Genomic DNA, 23,018 nt, shown 5'->3' with positions numbered 1-23,018 from the left:
ATCATTGTATGATTGTACGGAAAAAACTCATAAGTGCAAATCACTCAAACACAAGCAGGAGAATGACACAATGTAAACATGGAGCACCATAGTTCTGCGCTCTTAGTCTTTCTCAGGTGCTCAGGTATACAATATCACATCATTGTAAAAAAAAAATACAATGAGCTCAACAACACGCTCAGGCAAAACTATAATCCGATTGTTCAATACAATCAAATTCCACATAGACACAAGGTACCAGCTTGTGAGCTTATTAGGGATCATTTGTTTCTTTGGGAATAAAAAAATACTTGCTAGCAGGTAACAAGCCTAAAATATACTGTAATCATCATGTAGCTGAAATATATTGCATTCAATTTGTGGAGCTGAATGATAATGTTTCATACGCTGAATCTACAGTTCCATGCAAATATAAAAATTTGAATTTCTTACAAATAAATCTGAAGATTGCAATCGCGTTTGAAGCAAAGAATTTATAGTAGATACCTAGTAGCGATGCAATCGTCTCCCCAGAACCTGCTGATATATAGAGATCAAAAGGAAACTGAGCAAGTAACAAGCTAACATTTGAACCAAAGTGAACAATTACGTCAGGCATGATCACCAAATTGGTTGACCACCAAATCTTAGGTTTCGTTTGGGACGGCTTTCTTTCTGCTTCGTAAAGCAGCTTCCTAGTACAACAATTTTTTAAAATTGTTGTACTAGGAAGCTGCTTTACGAAGCAGAAAGAAAGTCGTCCCAAACGAAACCTTAATTAGATCTCTGCAAGTTCCACACGAAATTTGAAGCAGCGAAGGCGGCCGAACCACCAACGACGCACACCAAGGCCACCAAAATCTGCAGGGCCACCTCCCATGCATTTTCTTCAGGCACAAGATATACAAACGCAGGCCCTAAGACTAGTAGGAGGAGGCTAAGCGTCAGGAGGGTGCTAGGTGTGCCTTGGTCTGTGGCTGCTGATAGAACCCCAAGCTCTTCAGCCTTGGAGAGAAGTCCAAGTCTCTCCACGGTTGAGAGTGAAAGGCCAAAGCTCTCTGCTAGTGAGAGCAATCCTGCCTTCTCTGCCTTGGTTAGCAGCCTGAGCTTCTCAACATTTGAAAGGAGTTTCACGGTGGATGTATTGTTGTTCGCCTGTTGCAGGCCAGGCTTGCCGAGAGGGATGACAGTTGAACCCTGCATTAATAGTATGGATCAAACTTCAGTAGTAGTTGCTTGGTTGTTGTTTGAGATGACAAATGTTAGAACTTTATAAGGCATCGGCTTTGTTGAGGTGTTATGTTTAGCTGGTTTGTCAGCAGGTTGGTTTGCCACATGGCCGTTCCTGCATGGCCCCTTCAGGGGGAAAAATTATTAGGTCCGGACACCGGACGTAGATATAGGTCCAGATATCTAATTAAAATTTGACATGTGGACTGTGCTTTTTGACTACGCTTTGATTGTGCTTTGACTGCGCTTTGGCTACACTTTACCTGCACTTTACGTGCGCTTTACCTGCGCTTTTGGTGAGCTTGGCTTAAAATTCCGCGAAGACATTTAATTTATAAAGTAAAAAATAAATTTAATTGAATATCCATGCGTACACTCCACGTGTCAATATTTTATTTGAGTTCGGGCGTATCTCTACGTCCAGTATCCGGTCCTAATAAATTTCCCTTCAGGAAAGTACTATGTGTCTTCCGGTCCTTAATGGATGGTGGCAGTGAAATAAATTAAACAATCATTGCCAGTGATGAGTGAGGAAACTGAAAGAAAATTGTTTGAAATGTGAAAGTTGCGTGAAAGGTAAGAACTTAGGGGTCAGAGTTGGATGGAGGCCTTGCCCAGTGTTGGCAATGGGGATTTATGAGCCATTGTCCATCAGAACTACATATGTCCCATGGTAGGGTGTTAGCTATGGTATGTGGTTAAGGTTGGTCGTGAGGAGCTAGTGAATGAACGTCCATGGTATGCTGAGGGGGCAGTGGAGGAATCAATGAATGGCTGTTCCTTAATTGATTCATTAGTTATGTTTGTTTCCTCACTACATAGGGGGTATGGAGGTCGTCAAGGTCAGTGGAGGAATGAATGAATGGGCGTTCCTTAATTGATTCATTAGCTATGTTTGTTTCCTCACTGCATAGGAGGGTATAGTGGTCATCGAGGTTGGTGGGGTTAGCTTCGTGTGGATGTCAGCTTAGAGCTTGATAAGTTGGTAATAAACTGTTAAGGACGTAGAGGATGATGTTTTCGTAGTCAAAGTGGGATTCGAAAACTATGATATTGTCAACAAGAGTTTTGTTGGCATATAAGTATTGTGTTATTGCTTGATTTTTCATGGTATTATGGTGGCGTTCATTTTTCAATTAAATGACTCAAGAACGGATGGTAGCATGTAGCGGATGCTCGAGGGCGAGCCAAATGTCACTACAAGATTCAAGCTTTAGAATGTATGGGAGAATGGTTGCGATCATTGTGGGTAGATGGTTGGTATGATTTGGAGATCAAATCAGCACCCAAAATAGCCACAAGAATGAAATCAACACCAAACAGCGAAAAACAGCCACCAAAATCAAGAAAAAGAACAATGGTATGTAGGAACAAAATTAATAAAGCTGAAATAACAATTTTCAATCAAAGAAATACAATATACAATTGATTCACTATTTGAGAGGTGAATCGGCTCTCCCCTAATTTCCTAGCAATAATTAGGAACCCAAAATCAAGTAAGAAAAACTACTTCACAATATTTTTCACATAATCCCCTCACATACAAACTTTTCCCCTCAAAACCAGCCCTAATCCCACCATAAATGCACTTCACATTTCCTCCAATAATCTCCCCTTAATCCTTCTCCTATTGGTCTAAAATGGGGTGTTGTGGGACCCACAAAATAGGAGCCTTTTGGCTTCCCCCGAAACAAAGGGGGGCAGAGTAGGGTGCTGAGCGAAGAGGGGCAGGCGCCGCATCAATACTCCCCTCCCAAAAAATAACCTTGTCCTCAAGTTGAAAAGGAGATTGCCTCTAGATAGCGTTGTAGGCTTCCCACGTTGCCTCATACTCAGGTAAATTCTTCCACTTGATTAACACTTCCTTGCTCCCCTTGTCTCCTTGGAGCACCTCTTGTACCTCCAGTGGTTCTAATATTACATCCATATCTTTTAATAGTGTAGTTAGTAGTGCGGGCGAGGGTGTATGGTCTCCGATGTCTTGTCTCATCTGCAACACATGAAATACTGGAAGGATGGCTGAAGTTGGTGGCAACTGTAGGCAATAGGCGATCGCGCCAATCCACTCCACGATGTCGTAATGCCCAAAGTATCGTGGGATAGTTTCTCATTCCTCCGTCGAGCTAGAGTCCTCTGTCTGTAAGGTCGGATCTTCAGATAAACTCTGTCTCCAATCTCAAACTGCACATCTCTCCTGTGTCCATCTGTCTGCCTCTTCATAATTTATTATGCTCGCAGTAAACGTCCCTTCAATCTTGCCAAGATTTGGTCCCTTTCCTCAAGTGCTACTCCATTAACGACACTGGTGTGTTGTCATGCCCATAATGTAGCAGATGAGGGGGATCCCTCCATATAGGATTTTAAATGGTGTTGTATAGGCTGCTGTAAGATATGAAATGTTATACCAGTACTCTTCCCAAACGAACCATTTGGCCCACATCTTAGGTGTATTCAAGACAACGCAATGAAATAAAGTCTCCACACTGCGATTCACCACCTCCATATGGCCATCTATATAAGGGTGGTAAGCAGTACTCCGCTTCAAGATAGTCCTTTGCACCTTGAATAGCTTCATCCAAAAATGGCTAAAAAAAACCTTGTCCTGATCAAACACTATAGACTCGGGGGTATGCCATGCAAACATACCACATCTCTAATGAAAGTGGTCACCACTAACACTATGGTGTATGGGTGGCGTAGGGAAATCACCACCATAATCATTGTGAATGCATCTAACTTAGGCAATCCCTCAATGAAGTCCATGGTCATCTCTTCCTTCACCTTCTCGAGTAGGCTATAAAAGACCACCTGGAGTCATAGTCTAATATTTGAATCTCTGGCATACATCGCAACTGGATAACATCTTCTCCACATCCTTTTGCATGCCCACCCAATACAGCTCAACTGTCAGTAAATGATGTCTTTTGAATTCCCAAATGTCCCCCAATAGCTATGCCATGAAACTCCTATAACAAGTGAAGGATGTGTGGCTATGTCCTCGAAAGCACAAACCGTCCCTGGTATAGCAACTTCTAACCCACCAAAGAATAACCAAGATGACTATCCTTGTTCTAAAGTAAATCTCCTCTGATTTTACTCGGCTCTTCATCTTGCTTGCTCCCTTGCTTCAAGACCTCTCAATCCACCACCATGGGGACCGATAGAGCCAAAACCCGGGGATCTTCACTACATCTGAAGATAATATCTGCAGCTTTATTGTCCAACCCGGGCTTATATTGGATCTCAAAATCATACCCAACAACTTGGAAAGCCACCGCTGAAGCTCCTCTGTCATCATCCTCAGCTCCAACAAGAATTTCAAAATCCTCTGATCAGTCCTGACTAACAAGTGCAGCCCCAACAGGTAAGGTCACCACTTCTTAATTGCTAACACAATCGTCATCAATTCCCTTTCATATAATGATTTCGCTTTCAGTCTGGCCCTAGAAGTCGATACTTTGTTGAAATAAGCTATGGGCCTCTGCCCATACATGAGAACTACTCTCAACCCATAACCTGATGCATTAGTCTTCATTACAATCGACTGACTGAAATCTAGTAGTACTAACACAGGGACACTAGTCATGACTTTCTTAACCTACTCAAATGTCTGAGTGGCTACCTCCCCCCATTTGAAATTGTCCTTCTTCAGCTGCTCTGTCAACTACCAGGCTATAGAGTTGTATATCTTCACAAACTTCCTGTAATATCATGTGAATCCTAAGATCCCCCTTAGTCTCTTCTGGTTTTTAGGCAATGGCCACTCCACTATTGCATCTATCTTGGTTGGATCCGTTGACACCCCGGCTTGAGACATTATATGTCCCAAATACTCAACCATATGCCGCACAAAAGAGCATTTTTTCAAGTTTGCATATAGTTAGTGCTCCGTCAAAGTTCCCAATACCACCCCCAAGTGCTCCTCCTCCGACTTGCTATAGATAAGGATGTCATCAAAGAATACCAGAACAAACCTCTAAAGATAAGGCTTAAACACCCTACTCATGAGTGGCTGGAAAGTGGCAAGGGCATTAGTGAGGTCAAAAGGCATCACCAAGAACTCATAGTATCCCTCATGAGTTCTGAAAGCTATCTTGTGGGTGTTCTCTGGTCTCATTCTGATATGGTGACACTTGGACTTCAAATCAATATTTGAGAACACCACCAAGCCATGCAACTCATCAAGCTGCTCAACAATAACCGGTATGGGAAACTTGTTTGGCACAGTCTCCTTGTTTAAGGCACAATAATCTACACATAATCTTCAACTATCACCATTTTTCTTCACTAGTAACACGGGACTAGAAAAATGGCTCATGTTGGGCTAGATGATCTCGGCTTCAAGCATGTCCCGAATCAGCCTTTCAATCTCATCCTTCTGAACCTGTGGGTAGTGGTATGGTCGGACACTAATGGGAGTGACTCCTTCCTTCAAAATAATAACGTGCTCGTGCTTCTGTGGAGGCGGCAATCGTTGGGGAGGTTGGAATACCTCACTGAACTATTGGAGAAGCAGCTGAACTACTTCTAGAATGTCCTCTATCTCCCGAGTGTCTCCTCCCTCCAAGCTCTGGAGCTCCACCAAGAATCTCAATCCTTCATTATGTATGGCACGCACCATGGTTTTCAAGGAAACCATTGCTTTGAATAAACTAGGGTCTTCCTTAATCACCACATTTCTCCACTCCACAAGGATCTCCATAGCTAAGGCCTTCCAATCCATTTCTCCATAGCTAAGGCCTTCCAATCCACCTTTCTCCATAGCTAAGGCCTTCCAATCCACACCTCCTTAATCACCACATTTCTCCATAGCTAAGGCCTTCCAATCCACCTTGGTCCCCCAAGATCTATAGCCACTTTACACCCATGATCAATACTTCCCAAATCCAGTGGAAGAAAATCCTCTCTGATGTGTGAATCCCTTGCAACTCCACCACCAATCCCTCAAAGATACCCCTGCACTTCTCCGCTTTCAATGTGCCTATCATCACCGCAAAGCCTGTCGTGTCTATTAGCTTTAGCCCAAGCCTCTCAACTACCTGATTGGATATGAAATTATGTAGCCCCACTACCTACCAAAATTGTCACTGCTTCCCCACCTATCTGTCTCCTCATCTTCATAATGTGATTTGAAGTAAATCCTACTACAGAATTCAACGAAACCTCTGCCACCTCCAAGTGTAAGAGATTATATTCCTCTACCACTTTTTCTTTATATCTCTACTCCGCCCATCTTCTTATCACAAACAAAAACAACCAGCAAGGTGCAATGTTTACACCAATGGCCCAAGGTAAACTTCTCGTCGCACCTAAAACATAGCCCCTTAGCCTATTTGTCATGCAACTTCTATCACTCAGCCGTTCAAATTCCCTCCTGACCAAAATCCCAAACCTATCTCCTTAGGAGCTTCCCTTTGGCCCGATAAAGCCAACATCCCATGTGCAAGGAAGGCGATCGTCATGTTGTAATAACCTCCAAAACGGCCCTATTTACTACTCCACTCAAGTGAGCACTTGTCATCTATCAACTGAGCTAACTCCATAGCCTCTCCCAAGTCACGGGATTGTGTCACCAACACAGTGGCTCTAAGATCTAGTTGGAGCCCCTTCATGAAATTGCTCTCTAACACCGTCTTCGATAGTCTCCCTAAATATCCCGACAGAAGCTCAAATCTCTCACATCAACATTCTCATTTGTGTCAAAGCAAAGAACTACTCATAAAAATCCCCCTCATGCTTGGTTCAAAATCACTCCATAAAAAACCTCCCATGAACGGATCAGGTACCTTGTCTCCCTCCATTTGTACATGCAAGTGTCTTCCCCTCATGCCATAAGCTTTCTCCCTTCTGTCAACCTGTTCACCGCAAAATATCTCTCCACTCTATAAATCCACCCATGCGTATCCTCGCCTTCAAACATCGGCATTTTCAGCTTCTTGACCTTCGGATCTCCCCTGACCCAATTTTTTCCCTTTTTGTCCCCCATACCTCCCATGAAGCGAGAATTGGGGTCTCTCCATGATTCCCTCTTCTCCCTTCACCTTTCATATCCCTCTCTTCCTTCAAATTCAGCCCGCATGTTCTCTTCTTCTCATTCCCTCTTACCTCTATATTCCCTATCCATCCCCCTTCTCAGTAGAGGCTCAATATGGGGTATTTCCTCCTCCTTTCCTAAAATTTTCACCTCTCAGTCTTCCCTTGACTTGTCATTTCCCTAATTTCCCCTTACTTCCGGCAGATCCTCTTTAGTTTGAAACTCCAACATTTGTTTCATAATCTCCTCTAGATTCCCAAATCCTCTTTTTATCACGGAAAAACATGAATTCAACAATCCCACATCCGTTCGCATCTACCTTACTTCCCTCTCCAACTTTTCTTCCAAAGCCTCAACTCTTCTCTCGGCCATCGGTCACAAAGACTTGCTCTAATACCGATTTGGAATCATTTGGAGATCAAATCAAAACCCAAAACAACCACTAGAACAAAATCAGCACCAAACAATAAAAAATAACCACAAAAAATAAGAGAACGGCAATGATATGCAAGAACAACACTAATAAAGTTAAAATAACAATCTTCAATCAAAGAAACACAAGATAAATTGATTCACTATTCAAAAGATGAATCGGATCTCCCCCAATTTTATAGCAGCAACTAGGAACACAAAATCACCTAAAAAAAACTACTTCAAAAATTCTTCATATAATCCCCCCACATACAAATTTTTTTCCTTAAAACCAACCCTAATCCCATAAATGCACCTCACATTTCCTCCATTAATCTCCCATTAATCCTTCTCCTCCTTTATGTATGAAATGGGGTGTTGGGACCCACAAAATAGGAGCCTTTCAGCTCCTAGACCTCCGTCGAGTGAAGGAGGGCGGGTTGGGTGCGGAACGAAGAGGGGAAGTGTTGAGTGCAGAGCGAAGGGGGGTGGGCGCAACATCAATGGTTGTGGCAAAATTTTGATCATTTAACATCAAGGTGTTGTAGAGAGGATTTGGGAGGCGTTTTCAATTAGTGTTGGTGATCATTTTGTTGATGCAAATAGTAGAGCCATTTAGGAACCCTTCAAAGTTGTTGGCTTTGAAGATTTTCAAGATTTGGGATTTCCATTGGGGATAGTAATTAGTAGAGAGTTGTGTGTTTGTTGAGTGTTTAATGTTGGACGATAGGAATTTTAGAGATGGTGGGATGGAGTCATGGTTAATGGGCTTCGGTTTTCTTGGATGATAGAGGATGCTATATAGTCCAGGTGAGAGGAGCGTGGTGTGTCGAGTTGCAATTGGGAATCTAATGCCATATTAAACATCATTTACTTAGAGCTAAGAGACGGATCAGATAAGTCAAGGAAGAAGAGAATGGGAGCAAATTTCATTCCATACTTATCAAACTTGTACAGTGGTCATGATATAGAGGAATGAGATTACAATTTGTTATGTAATGCAGGGCATGACCTATCGATAGTGGCCACATAATGGGATCATGGGAGTTGATGTGGTTGCTTCCACTGAGGAGGTGGCTATGTACTTTGATCATGGACGCTAGAATTAGTCATGGATGATTATTATGCTTCTCAAGGAGATTACAACTTTGGCTTTGTTTGGAGGAGCTTTTTGACTACTTTTGTGTTAGGAAAAGCGGTCAATAAAAAATAATATATGTTTAGATGATAGTTTTTACTTTTTTTAGCTTTTAAAAACTGTTTGTTGAAAACTATACATAAAACTGTGTTTGAAAAGAAAAAGTTTTTGAAAGCATAAACAAAAAGGCATAAGCTCTCCCAAACGAAGCCTTCATCATCTTTTCTTCATCATCAAGGGATTATATATCTTGAGTAAGAGCAATTGATGCAGATGGAAGTTAAGAGTACGATAGATTAGTGATTAGAAAAATTAAGGTGTTAAATACATGAATAAGAAACTTCTGAAAATTCCCTTAAAATGATGAATTTTTCTCCACAAACATATCAAATGAAAAAAAAAATACAGTTCTTTCCAATGCATATGTTATGTGACCAAACGGTTTATGATCCTCTGTATTTACATTTCAGCCATTTTATTTTCTATTTAAGCAGTATTGTATAGCCTCTTGTATCCATTCATTACACTTAATACAATTCAACTTTCTCCCGCTCTCTCTCTGTTTCTCCGTCCTGAGGCCTCCTGTCTCCTTGTTTTCATGGTATCAAGAGCTACTCATGGGGGATCAATAATCAACTAACTCCCTCCCTCCCTCCTCTTCACGCCTCTCCGGCCACACCTCCGCCGACATTGTCATTTCGGCGCCACTCAAGTTCCTCATCTCGAACATCAAGAACCTCATACCACACGCTCTTACGGCTGACAACTACGCAATCTAGCGTATTCAAGTTCTTCAACAATTCTCAGCAAACGGATATGCTGGACATCTCACCGGTACTTCACCTCCTCCCACAGATGCCTAGTCCCTAGAATCTCTCCAATGGCATCTCGTTGACAACAACCTCCTCTCCGCCTTATTCTCAAACATTTCCCCCTCGATCTTACCGTACGTCATCTCCTCTGCCACTGCCCAAGAGGTTTGGCAAGTTCTTGAACGCCGTCTTCAACCAACCTGTCGCTCTCGAGTTATACAACTCAAAAACAAACTTCATCGCATTCAAATGAAGAACCTCACTATGCAGCAAATTAAAACAATCGTCGACAATATAGTCGCTTCTGGATCAAAAGTCAATCCGAAAGACATCATCCTTCACATACTCAACAGTCTACCATCTCCCTACAATCCGTTTAAAGCCGCGATCCTCACATCCCCTCTTCCCCTTGATCTAGACAATCTCTATTCGCTTCTGTGTAGCGAGGAAATTAATGTCAATCAAGAACTTGCCAAAGATTCACTCTCGGGCTCAAGCGCTGCGACACTCTACACAACCACTTACAACCAACAACGAGGCCGATCCCAGAAAAGAATTCCCAAGAACAAGTATCCGCCGAACCTACACAATCCGCCCATGCCGGTTTCGGTCCAGCCCAGCTCTCCGAGTTCCTCGAGATCAACTTGCCAAATTTGTGGCAAAGCCGATCATATTGCCATCAACTGCTGGCATAGGTGCAATTTTAAATATGCACCCACCATCACAAGATCTCCGAGAGCACTTCTAGCACAGTCAAATTCAAATAACTCTCAAGATTGGATACTAGACTCTGGCGCATCTACTCACCTAACACCGGACATCAACAATCTTCAGTACCCCAACTCCTACCACAGTCCAGACAGCGTATCGATCGCCAACGATCGACGATACCTATACAAAACTCCGGTCAAGGTCTTCTTCCCCTACCTCGTAAGCTTCATTTATGCAAACTTCTTTACGTACCATCTTTAGCTCACAATCTCCTCTCTGTTTCCAAATTAACCGCCGACAATTCTGTCTCTATAAGTTTTGATGCCAATGGTTTTGTTATAAAGGACATCCAGGACCGTCGTCCGCTTCTTCGTGGGCATCTTCATAACGGCCTATATCAAATAAGCCCCTCAAAAGAATCATCTCCCACGCCCTTCAAGCCAGCATCCAACCTGCTCACCTCTGGCACGATCGTCTCGGACATCCGCACCATCAAATTCTTTCTGCTTTATCTCAATACATTCCTGATGTCAAAAATGTATCATCTACTTTATTATGTACTTCATTAGTGTGGTAAAGAGTCACAAAATTCCCTTTAATAGAACTAATTCCATGACTACTTCTCCCTTTGAGATTATACACTCTGACGTCTGGGGGCTAGCCCCGCTACCGTCCTTGGATGGGTTTCGCTACTACGTTATTTTTATAGATGACCATACTCGCTTCACCTGGATATATTTAATGCATACGAAGCAAGAAACCTTCTCCAAATTCAAATTACTCTATAAGCTTATTAAAACTCAATTTCACACCACCCCTAAAATCTTTCGCTCTGACAGCGATGGCAATTTTACTAGCACCGAATTTACTTCATTTCTACAAAGTCACGGCATCCAACGCCAACTTAGCTGCCCTCATAACCCAGAACAAAATGGCGTCGCAGAACACAAGCACATACATCTTCTGGACCTAACCTGATCCCTTCTTCACGCCTCCAATTTGCCTCCTATGTTCTGGTTAGAAGCACACTCAACAGCGAATTATCTCATTAACAGGCTTCCTTCCAAAACCATATCCTTACACACTCCTTCCCAACGTCTACACTGAAGATTACCTAACTATACCCTTATCCGCATGTTTGGATGCCTATGCTTCCCTTGGCTACAACCTTACGCCGTCAACAAGCTATACCCACGATCGCAAGAATGCATTTTTATAGGTTACTCTTCTGCTCATAAAGGATACAAGTGTTACAATCTTGCTTCAAACAAGATTCACATTTCTAGACACGTTGTCTTCCACAAACACACATTTCCTTATAAAGCTCACACATCTCAGTCAACAAACACAAAAGCATCTACTCTCACCTCTTCTCCTAACTCCGACATCAACTCCCATCACTCCTAAATCAAAACCGAAAGTTCCCGCCAATCAGCCATTTCAAGACCCAACTCTTTATCGCCGTCTAGCCGGATCATTGCAGTACCTATCCATCACCCGTCCAGACATAGCCTTCGCTACAAACCAAATCTACCAACACATGTATCAACCGACCATTGATGACTTCCAGGCTCTCAAGCGACTGTTGTGTTATATCAAAGGAACCTTATCTTACGATATCCCAATTAAGATCGGTGCTCTAACTCTACGGACCTACACATATGCATATTGGGCCTCCGATGCGTCCGATCGAAAGTCTATCTCAAGTTTTTGCACATTTTTGGGTTCCACAATCTTCTCCTTGACGGTCAAGAAGCAAGTCACGGTCGCAAAGTTATCAACATAAGCTAAGTATCGAGCTCTCTCCGCTGCCACTTTAGACATAGTCTGGCTACGACACCTCGTGGCCGAACTTGGTCTTGCACAAACTTCTCCAACCACCATCTACTGTGATAACATCTCGGCCATGGCTCTAGCTAAGAATCACGTCTTCCACGCGGGAACTAAACACATCGAGATCGACTACCAGTTCATCCGCCAACATCTCCAATTCGACGAAATACATCTCACGCATATCCCATCAACGGATCATATAGCAGACATTTTTACAAAATCCTTCTCTCCTGCTCGCTTCATGACCATCGTCGCAAATTAACCATTCAAAATTCAAATGATTAATTTGAGGGAGGCTGTGAGCGAACGGTTTATGATCCTCCGTATTTACATTTCAGCCATTCTATTTTCTATTTAAGCAGTATTGTATAGCCTCTTGTATCCATTCATTACACTTAGGCTTTGTTTATTTGAACTTTTTTTTTTTCCTTTTTCGTTTGTAAACGGAGGATTTTTTTTTTTTTTTGTTATTTGGTTCGTCAAATCACGTTCCCAATAACTTCTTTTTTCATTTTTCTGCAGTTTTGAGAAAGCTTTTTATATATGCTTCTCCGTTAGAAAACTCCATTTTCTGAACTAATGTTTTTTAAACTGTCTTTTACAAAAGCACCAAAAAAACAGAAGAAGCCTTAATACAATTCAACTTTCTCCCGCTCTCTCTCTCTCTCTCTCTCTCTCTCTCTCTCTCTCTCTCTGTGTGTTTGTCCGTCCTGAGGCCTCCCGCCTCCTTGCTTTCATGTTCCACCTTCAAGCAACAAATAGCAGAAGATTTAAACACAGAGCGCCAAACTAACGTGCTCTCCAATGATAAAACAAGAGTCGTTTTAAGAAAATCATCAATCTCAAAAGCTTTCTTTGCTAAACTAACGTGCTCTCCAATGGCAAAATGTAACAAAATCATAAGGTAAAAAATCTTTTTTTTAACTAGATTTATGCCCGAAGTATGAAATTAGATACCTTTCTTTCAGTTGAAATTTTAGTTCCTTGTTTCTGGGTGGCCTGGCACTTGGTAACCAAAGGAGAAACGAAAGACCTGCTGCAGGTGCAGAACCCTATTGTCTCCATTAATCAACTCTCTCTCTCTCTCTCTCTCTCTCTCTCTCTCTCTCTTCCTCCTCAGCTTGATTTGGAAGTCTCAGGTAAAGGAGAGTGCAGGTGAATGGAAGAGGATGCTTCTGGCAGCTGTGTAAACGTGTCGTGTTCTTATGGTCGCATTTCCTATCTGATCTGTATTGCATTGGCCAGAGCGTATCATAATTCTAATTAAGCAAAATGATTAAATACAACAAATCATTTAATCATTTTTTTAAACTTCAAATCATTTTGATAATTTGGCTTCTGAGTACAAAATTTTTTAGTACTAAAAAAATTCCTTTAAAAAATAATAAAAAATATCCCAAATAAAACTTTAGCTTTTTTCTTAAAAAACATTATTTTATGTATGTAAAATGCATTTTATATACTATTTTACACATATTAAATTTATTACAAATTGAGCATAATTTTGACCGCAGTGTAGTGGTCAAAATTTGGTACATAACTCGCCTAGTTAGGGTTTGAAACTCAAAAAAGCAAAGTAAGAATCAATTGTTCATTTTATATTAAAATTCATCTTTTATTCTCATTTATGTTAGAATAATAAATTATCTTAGTAGATCAAAATTCTGTCAACATGGGGAAGTTATTGGGTTCGGACACCGGATATTGTCCGGAGCCTAATGAAAATACTTCACATCATCACTTACTCTGTACTGAGCTCGGTACTTTACAGTATCGATGCAAAACCCCTCCATATTTTATTTTTTTGGGTGCAGTTAGTCTGTACGAACTGACCTTAGTACTGACGAACTGTTGAAAATCTGTATGCTTAGTCTATACGAACTGAGTAAAGTGCATGTTCGTCTGTACGAACAGTAAGTTCGTCTGGATAAACTGAACAAATTTTTTGCTAGAGAGCATCGTCCAGGGACGAAATAAAACATCATTTGTACGATCTGTGTCCAGAGAACTTCGTCCCTGGTCGAATGGGAAACATCGTCTGGACGATCGTAAATATCTTTTCTCTATTTATGGACCGTTTGAGATATTTTGAAGAGAGAGAAAGAGAAGGAAAGAGAAAGGAAAAGCTTGATTTTGGAGGCCGCGGAGCGATTTTCGTTAGACGCCGCTGTTAGAAGAATTGTTTGTCTCACTGTAAGGAATCCGAATCCTATTTCTAATTTCGAAGATATCATGTTTTGGTATTTTTATGCTCAGTTTTTTATTTCAGTTACCGAAAAACGTGCATAACTTTGTATTGACGAAACTTTCGCTGCGTAACTTTTTGTATATTATAGAGAATATGATTTTGCACGATTTAAGTATTTTTTGGAGAGTTTTCACTGAATATTTTGAATTATGAAGTATTTTTATCGAATAGACTCATGTTAAAGATATGATGAATTCTTTTAAGATTTGGCGTATGTACTGATTTATTGAGCTTTATAGATTTTTCTACTGCTTAACGATTATTCTACTGATGATATTGGATTATATTGATTATTGTTTATGTATTGATTTTCGTATCTGCATCGATTCAATAATCATGTGCAAGCGACTAATATTTATTTGACTGATTGACATGCATATTGTTTCCATACCGTGCTTTGATTTCAGTTGTAGGTTTTGGTGATATGCTGGACTTTTTAAGCTCATTATATGTGGTTAATAATTTCAAATCAAGGCAAGGGAGCAGGAGTGTGAGGCTAATCTGGGTTCTTCAGGTTCTGTTCCTTTTTATTTTAGTTATTCTTTTGTACTCAGGTCTAGACGGAATAGGGATTAATGTGTAAATCTTGAGTATTGTAAATGACTTTTGGGAATAAATAGAATGTTAATGGATGTTTTAAATTATTGAATGTGTTGGACTGTTATTTACTGATTGATGACTATATATAGCTCTGGTAGTTGATGGTTTAAAGGATTAAAAGAATAATTCTTCCAAGTTAGATCTTGGGGCATGACAATCAACCTCAGTATTACTTGGTACTATGAAGTACCAAATGGTAAGCTGTGTATGGTGTCCGAACACAATAATTTATCGTCAACATGAGACCAATTTGTTGCTCTAATATAAGTCAATAAGTGCAGTGTGACTACATAAATGAGATTCAATCTAATAATTCTATAGAAAAACTTGAACGAATATCAAATTAAATGATTCAAGTCATTATTGAGTTGGACTTAAATTAGCTCAAAATTGTATCATTAACAACCTTTTTTTTTATGATCATAGATTGTTTTACACAAATAAAGAGCAAGTGTAGAAGAATTTACTAAGGAGGCATCAATCTTCATTTCAATTAGATTGGATGGTGGAGTGACTGTCTTGCATGCAATTTATTGGTTGATTTATAGTGGGGGCAATGGGCCACAAGCTCCCACTAGCCTAGCATTGTTTATGGCAATTGGTTTAAACAGACATAACTTATTTCGTAGTTGGCAGTTCGTACTCCCTCGATCGAGCAATATATGTATTATTATGGTGCTCCTCTCTCTCTCTCACTTTCTCTCTTTCTCTTTAGCCTCTATTTTGGAATCTAATTTATTTTCTTTTGAGTTCTTCTATATGGTTTGATGGAGATGTATAGGGAGAATAAGGAGGATCTACATACAATATTTATTGATTTAGATAAAGCTTATTATAAAGTTACATGAGAAGTGTTATGGAGAGTTTTAGAAATTAAAGGGGTTAATACTGCTTATACTTAAGTTATTAAGGATATGCATGCAAGTGATGTTGTTAGGCCAATTATTTTCCTATTTCCGGTTGATAACATCTAGGATCAACTTTAAGCTCATATCTTTTTGCTTTAGTCATGGATGTTCTTACCAAACATTTGTAGGAGGATGTACCCTAGTGTATGCTTTTTGTTAATAATATTCTTCTTGTTGATAAGACTACAACATGAGTTGAAAGTAAACTTGAATTATGGGGGTCAACCTTAGAGTCTAAAAATTTCAGTTTGAGTGGATCTAAAACCGAATAAATTAAGTGTAATTTTAGTAGTCATAGATCTAGTGGAAGAATTGTGACTTTGGGGGATCAAGTCATTAACAAGAGTACACATTTTAGATATATCAAATCTATTGTCTAAAGTGATGGTGAAATAGATGGATATATTATTAGTATAATTCAACTTGGATGGTTGAATTGGAGGAATGCATTGAGCTTGTTGTGATAGAAAAGTACCACTCAAATTAAAGGGAAAATCCTATAAGATGGTGGTGAGATCTGCCATGCTTTTATGATGCAGAATGTTGGCCATTAAAAGAGAAACATACAATTAAGTTAAGTGTTGTAGAAATGAGGATGCTCAGGTGGATGAGTGGATTTACTCTTAGAGATAGAATGAGAAATAAGAATATGTGTGAAAAGGTTGGAGTAGCTCCAATGGATAATATTAGAGAGAGCTGCCTTAAATGATTTGGTCATATAAAAAGTCGGTCATTTGATAACCTGATTAGGAGAGTAATTGTATTAGATTTGACCTATATTAAGATAGGTTGAGTTGGACATAAAAATACTTGATTAAAAAAATATTAGAAATTATATAAATGAAAATTTGAATCTTAACAGGACATAATGGAGAAAAAATATTTATGTAGCTGACCCCGCATAGCGAGATAAAGCCTTGATGTTGTTGTTCTCGTTGAGCTCCTCTCCCTCTGTCTCAAGGGCTCATAATCTATTATCTACCTTTTTTTTCTTTTGAGTCTCCACCACCCCTTCTCTCTCTATGACCCTAATTTTGGAATCCATTTTTTTAGTTTCATCTCTCTCTCTCTCTCTCTCCCTCCCTCCCTCCTAATGTTATATTTTTTTATTTTGAAATCTCAAAATTTCTTTTTGAAAAAAAAATTGATCCTTTTGTTCACATATGTAAATAAAATTGTATAACATGCTGATCAAATTTTGAAATGAATAAAGTAATAAGTCTATGCTAATTACCAAAAAAAAAAATCATAGTTCTATCTCATTACAAGAGATTGTTTATAATAACGTTATAAAGTTTTTACTGAACTAAAATACTATTTTTAGATGTTAAAAATAAAATTCTAAATTGATAAAAATCGTTATATTTCAAAATCACACAACAAAAAATCTCGAATAAATACTCAAAGTGACAAGAACAGTCATACCGACAACATATCAAAAGTTACATAAATAAAAGTTACCATAATTTAAGAAAATCATATTTTTGTAAAATAAAATTATAAATTTGATCAGAAAAATTCCAAAAAACTTTGAATTATTGAAATATGAGATAGTTAAAACATAATATACCATGACCCGAATAATTTTTTCAACTAGGCCGACTGCTGAAAAATGGTCCGAGTAGCCCTAAATGAAGTTTCTCTCACTAGAAACCCATTCTCTCTCACTAGGCAACTACTCAAATGGAACAGATCAGGTGGAATAGTGGATTTGGATATATTTAACTCCAGGAATTGGCTCAACATATGGGAGTCAGAAAACACAATGTTGGGACGCTCTATGGGAAAATTCCAAATTTCACAAACAAGCATTTAGATCCATAAAATTCACTTCAGAACACCCGCAAACCTTTTTGATGCACATAGATCATTCTCATACATATGTAAGAAAGTTCAAATGTAGAAATTCATTAGGTTGCCTGACTTCTAGTCAGATCATATCGATTTGAACAATACTCTGATCCAAGAGGTCTCACACTATTTGTATATCGATCAATAAGATTTGATCAACCAGGATTTATTGAATCCTATAAATCTAGATTTAGTAAATCTTGATCTTGTTAAATCATGAAAAAAATTTTGGCATGAAAGAAGTTAAATTCAATTAAATATTGATGAGTTGTTTGGATATTTATTTTTAAAATTTAAGTATGTTAGCTCATATAAGACTTTAATAATAATTTTTTATTATGAAATTAACATAAGCTACACTACCACACGAGATTAATTAATCATACTTATTATATATTAATTTTTCAATTAATTATTAGTCAGTAACGTATTAAATTAGTCAAACATAATTTCTAATTTTAAAAAATTATTATGAACCCTAATCAGATTAATTAAAGCATACATATTATATAATAAATCTCAATTAATTAGTAATTAGCAAAGTATTGAATTAGTAAAGTATATAAATTCTATCGAATAAATTAAATTACAAATAATATCAATTAACTTAAGTTAATTTTTTTAACTACAATGATGATTATATCTTATTATATTAACTTATCATATATAAATTTTAATTAGCATAAGATTCAATATCAATCACAACAAGTAATTTGCTAAGCCAATTTATAAGTAAATAGTATCTAGACAAATTAAATAGAAATAATATCAATCAACTTAAGATAATTTTTTTAGCAATTTTAATAACGATTTTTTTTTTAATTATCATAGAATAGTATTGAAATGAATCATTAATTAATAATTGATAAAACCAATGAAATATATAATTTTATTTAAATTCAATTCACACACAATATTAATATACTTAATTTAATATTTTTAATTAATTAATGCTAATTATTAAAATGACCTATCAAAATTTCAAGTATAAAATATGAACCTTCTTGTTTACCCAATTTTAAGCGATGTTTATATCTAAGGGCATCTCCAACCGAACGGCAAACACTTGTTTGCCGTTCTTGCTTTGCTCCAACCGATCGCTATTTTTTACGCCATTTGATCGCGAATGAACAGTGCGACGCCAATATTGGCGTTGCACTGTTCATCTGTGCCATTTTTTCTCTCTACCGAACAGGTTGGGAAGAAAGGCGTGAAAGAAAATGACTGTTTTAGCAATAAAATGGCGTTGGATTGGAAATGAAACACGGCATTTTTTTATTTCCCTACATTTTGGAGTGAAAAATGACATTTTCGGTTGGAGATGGTCTAAAGAACCTAAACCCATCTTTCTCGTCAATCGCTCCTAAACGAACCCCTCGACGACATAGAACTACAGAAGAGAGGACGTCGCGGCCGGAGGTCGCCGGCGAAGGCATAGACGGGATCGATCGCTCCTAACATAAACTCTAAACAATAGAAAAACGAGGAAGTCGCGGCCGAAGCTCGCCGGCGAAGGCATCGACGGGATCTCCACGTGTGAAGGAGAAGAGTTGAGTATACAGAAAAAAAACTGTTACTTATATGCCGTAGCGATTGGCGGATCGGAAGTCAAGACGGAAGCTTACCAGGTAGGAAACTCTCGATCTTTCTTATCTTCGCGCGCTTTTGGCTAAATCCCGTAAATCTGCCGAAATTCTGTATCTTAGGGCAAATTATTAGGTCCAGACATCGAATTAAAACTTATTATTTGAATCGTGTTTTGAATGTTCTTTACATGCGCTTTGACTGTGCTTTAACTGGGCTTTAGCTACACTTTACGTGCACTTTTGATTCGCTTGACTTAAAATTCTGCTGACACGTATACATTCCACATGTGAATATATTATTAGTGTCCGGACGTATCTCTACATCCAGTGACCAGACCTAATAATTTTCTGTATCTTAGGGGGTGTTTGGTGTCATATTGAATTGATTTTTGTGGGATTTAGTAAATCCTATAAATCCAAATTTAATAAATCTTGCAGTTGATAAATCTTAGAAGAATAAATATATTTTAAATATTAAATTCTTAGAAGATATTTGATAATATATTTTAATTTTTATAACAGTTAGGGATTTAAATTATATGATTATTAAAATTATTAAGTTTAAATTATTCTTTAATTATTATTTACACTAATTATATATTTAATAATATATATTTTAAGTGATATTAATTAAGCTAATTATATTATATTTAATTATTAATATATCATTAATTATTAAATTAAATTAAATTAGATAATTATTTTATGCATTAATTATTCCATTCATTACTTAATTATTATTATTTTAATGTAGAGTTTGGCCTTCGTCTTCTATTTTTGTCATTGCTGTTCGGTTGCTTCGCAGGTGTAGAGAGCTAGCACGCGTCGCTTCTTCGGCTCCTTCGTGGCTGTTCGACTTCGCTCCTTCGACGACTTTACCTTCCTTTCGGATAGGAAGTTACGATATTTTGATTGGATGCAACAACGGGAGCTCGCTGGCTTTGAAGGTAACTTTCTCCCTTTCGCGCTCTTCTCCGGCCAAATCCCGCAAATCTCGTTAAATCCGGGAAAGAATGGGATTAAGATTTACCCAGATTTATCAGGATTAATGCCCTAAATCCGTAAATCCAGGATTTACGGAGTCACCGGATCTAGACGTGCGCAGAAAGTTGTTTGGCTGGATTTACGTTAAATTCTACTTAAAAGTGAAGACAAATCAGATACCAAACATCCCCTTAAGATTCTGTAGGATGTGAAGTTGTCATTTTTCTGTTCAGCGGGATTTAAGCTAAATACTGCTACCAAACCGACCCGAAAGCTAATTTATTATTACTTGCTTAGCTGTCCTAGAAGCTTAAGATTTGCGTTGGTAAATTTTACAAACTGACAAACTGTTACTAGGGCTGCAAATGAACCAAGCCGAGCCAAGCAGGTGCTTGTTCAAGCTTAATTTGAGATTTTCTACTTGTGTTCATGCTTGATTTATTTAAAATGATAGATGCTCATATTTAATTTTTGCTTGATTTATATTTGATTCTTTTTGTGTTTATTGAGTTTTAAATACATGAGCATTATCAAGCCATTAATGAACCTTTTCTCTAGATTTTCATTAGCTTTACAAATGAGCCTACTAACAAATAATTACCTAGAGCTTATTCATGAATATATCTAGTGAATGTTTTTGAGTTACCAAAAGGGCTCGTTTACAAACATATCTAGCAAGTATTTTTCAGTTATGAAATGAGTCCGTTCATGAACAAATGATCTTAGAAATTGATTCTTCTTATAAAAAGATTTTTTTTATGAACACTTAAAATAAACAATCCTAACACTGCCAGTGCCAGGTCCCAAGTTCTGAATGTGAAAAGTAGAGGGTTGTGTTAGGTAGTCGACAAATAGCGTAAAATTTGTCAAATAATCATTAGCCGATCCCACATAGTGGGACAAAGGCTTGATGTTACTTAAAATAAACAATCTAAAAAACATGAATAAATACTTTTTGTTCATGAATAAATTCATTATATTAAAAAAGTATAACATTAAAAACAAAATTAAAGTTTTATTAGATAATAATTATTTATTATAAGCAAATAAAAAATTATGCGAACATACGTAAAATAAATATTTATAGGCATAGTAAGACTTAATTGATTCTTAACTAATCACACTCTATATTAGAGATTAATTGAGCTTCTTAACGAGTCAAACACATAGTTGTTTCTTATTTAACAATTAAGTATTTATAAAATTGTTAAAACTTGTTTGATTACTCGAACAAATGATAATGAGCGAGTTGTAATCGAGTCAAGTCACGAGTAACTTGTTGAACAGTCAGTTCATTTGCAGGCCTAGGTGTTACTTGTTTTGTTGGTTGAGATATGATATTTCATGTGCAATTTTTATGAATTAATAAATTTTGAGATATGATATTTTTGTTTGCATTGAATTTGGCCTATTGGCTGAATTATGGTGACCATAAGGCAGACATAAATTAATTATTTCTATGTTTATGAGTAGTTTGGGTTGGAGTTATATTTTTTATGCCATGTGATCATAGATGATTATTAGAATTTCTACAACTCCTAGTAGATGGGGAAGTAAGGTTTTAAGTAATGCAAGGTGGCCCTAGTTATTGGTATGGGTTGAGAAGGGGGATGAGCCAAAGTTTAAAGGGTTTGACATTTTTCTTTTTGATGCCCTAATTCATCCTAAGAGGCTTATTTATAGCCTATAAGAAAATATGAAGACTCTTAAATAATCTTGATAACAATCTAATAACCACTAAAACATTCATTTACATTTATTCTCTAACATTTCACAAGCCTTCGCAATGACCGAGGAATGGAGCCACATATCGTGATAGAAGGGATGGAAACTGATCTGGAAATGTCGAATGTGAGTGGAGGTAGTTGAGAATGGCGAATCTCAGTAGAGGTTGGCACAACGATATTGATATGATCTTGAAGAAGAGGCAATTTCTTATAAATCTAGTAATGCCAGTTAGGAAGAGGTTGGATCTGGTGAGAGAGATACATATCACAAGCAAATCGACAATGATAGAAGAGTTCTTTCGATCTATCTAGAGTTGACTGATGTTGGTAGGATTTTATGAATATGTAGGAACAAGATCTACATGATTTTGGAGGGTGGAAGTCTGGATCTCGTAGATCTTTGATTGTGGGTCGATCTAGTGCGTGAATTTAGGGGCATGCAGACCTTGTAGGAGTCAAACGAGGTGGATTTGTCGAGGGGGAAATGGGCTAACATGATATTTGGCAATGTATTGTGATTGGTGTTGGAGATCCCAGAGTCGGAGTAGGAGCTGGGATGGGTGTCTATGGGTTGTTGGATCTAGTGAATCTAGGAGGAGAGTGATTGATTTGAGTCCACATCAGGTGAAAGGGCATGAGCTAAGATGGTTTATTAGTGGATCTATATTTTCGATGTGAGTGAAGATGGTATGACATATGAATGATGATGAGGCTCAATGAAAGCACCATTTGGTTCAAAAAGCAAAAAAAAATGTTGAAAATAGTTAATTATTATATTAAAGAAGATAACTAGATAATTTTTAGCGTGTTACAATTCCAGATAAATGGGGGAGAAGGGTTTTAGGCAATATAGCGTGGCAAAAACTATTGGTATTGAGGAGGAGAAGGGGGATGAGCAAAATCTCAATTGGTTTCACATATTATGCCTTGATGCTTATTTATAGCTGCCCCCCCCCCCCCCAAAAA

At 38.0% G+C, this 23,018-nt stretch overlaps 2 protein-coding genes across 2 annotated transcripts in view; one reads left to right on the top strand and one right to left on the bottom strand.

Annotated features, from left to right (window-relative positions):
- Positions 1-322: 322 nt before the first annotated feature.
- On the bottom strand, positions 323-13,341 carry LOC110097775. Its single transcript, XM_020824332.2, has 2 exons — positions 13,106-13,341; positions 323-1,176 (listed from the first exon to the last, which is right to left on the bottom strand). The coding sequence occupies exons 1-2, from the start codon at positions 13,211-13,213 to the stop codon at positions 754-756; spliced, it is 531 nt and encodes a 176-aa protein (XP_020679991.1). The 5' UTR covers positions 13,214-13,341; the 3' UTR covers positions 323-753.
- Positions 13,342-19,092: 5,751 nt separating this feature from the next.
- LOC110097773 (vacuolar protein sorting-associated protein 22 homolog 1) overlaps positions 19,093-23,018 on the top strand; it is a 32,174-nt gene continuing 28,248 nt past the window's right edge. Inside the window, exons 1-2 of the mRNA XM_020824329.2 lie at positions 19,093-19,383; positions 20,147-20,288. The gene's annotated coding sequence lies outside the window, so the exon portion shown is untranslated. The remainder of the gene's footprint in view (positions 19,384-20,146; positions 20,289-23,018) is intronic.

Source organism: Dendrobium catenatum, unplaced genomic scaffold, assembly GCF_001605985.2.
Source record: "Dendrobium catenatum unplaced genomic scaffold, ASM160598v2 fragScaff_scaffold_1434, whole genome shotgun sequence".
Lineage (NCBI taxonomy): Eukaryota > Viridiplantae > Streptophyta > Magnoliopsida > Asparagales > Orchidaceae > Dendrobium > Dendrobium catenatum.
The sequence above is the reverse complement of the archived record's forward strand: the minus strand, read 5'-3'. Positions and strand labels throughout refer to the sequence as shown.

Excerpts from the sequence above, each read along its gene's own strand:
- LOC110097775 (XM_020824332.2), bottom strand. The coding sequence starts at position 13,213 with ATGGAGACAATAGGGTTCTGCACCTGCAGCAGGTCTTTCGTTTCTCCT. Across the intron at positions 1,177-13,105 it reads AAATTTCAACTGAAAGAAAG|GGTTCAACTGTCATCCCTCT; the intron begins GTATCTAATTTC and ends CTATTAATGCAG.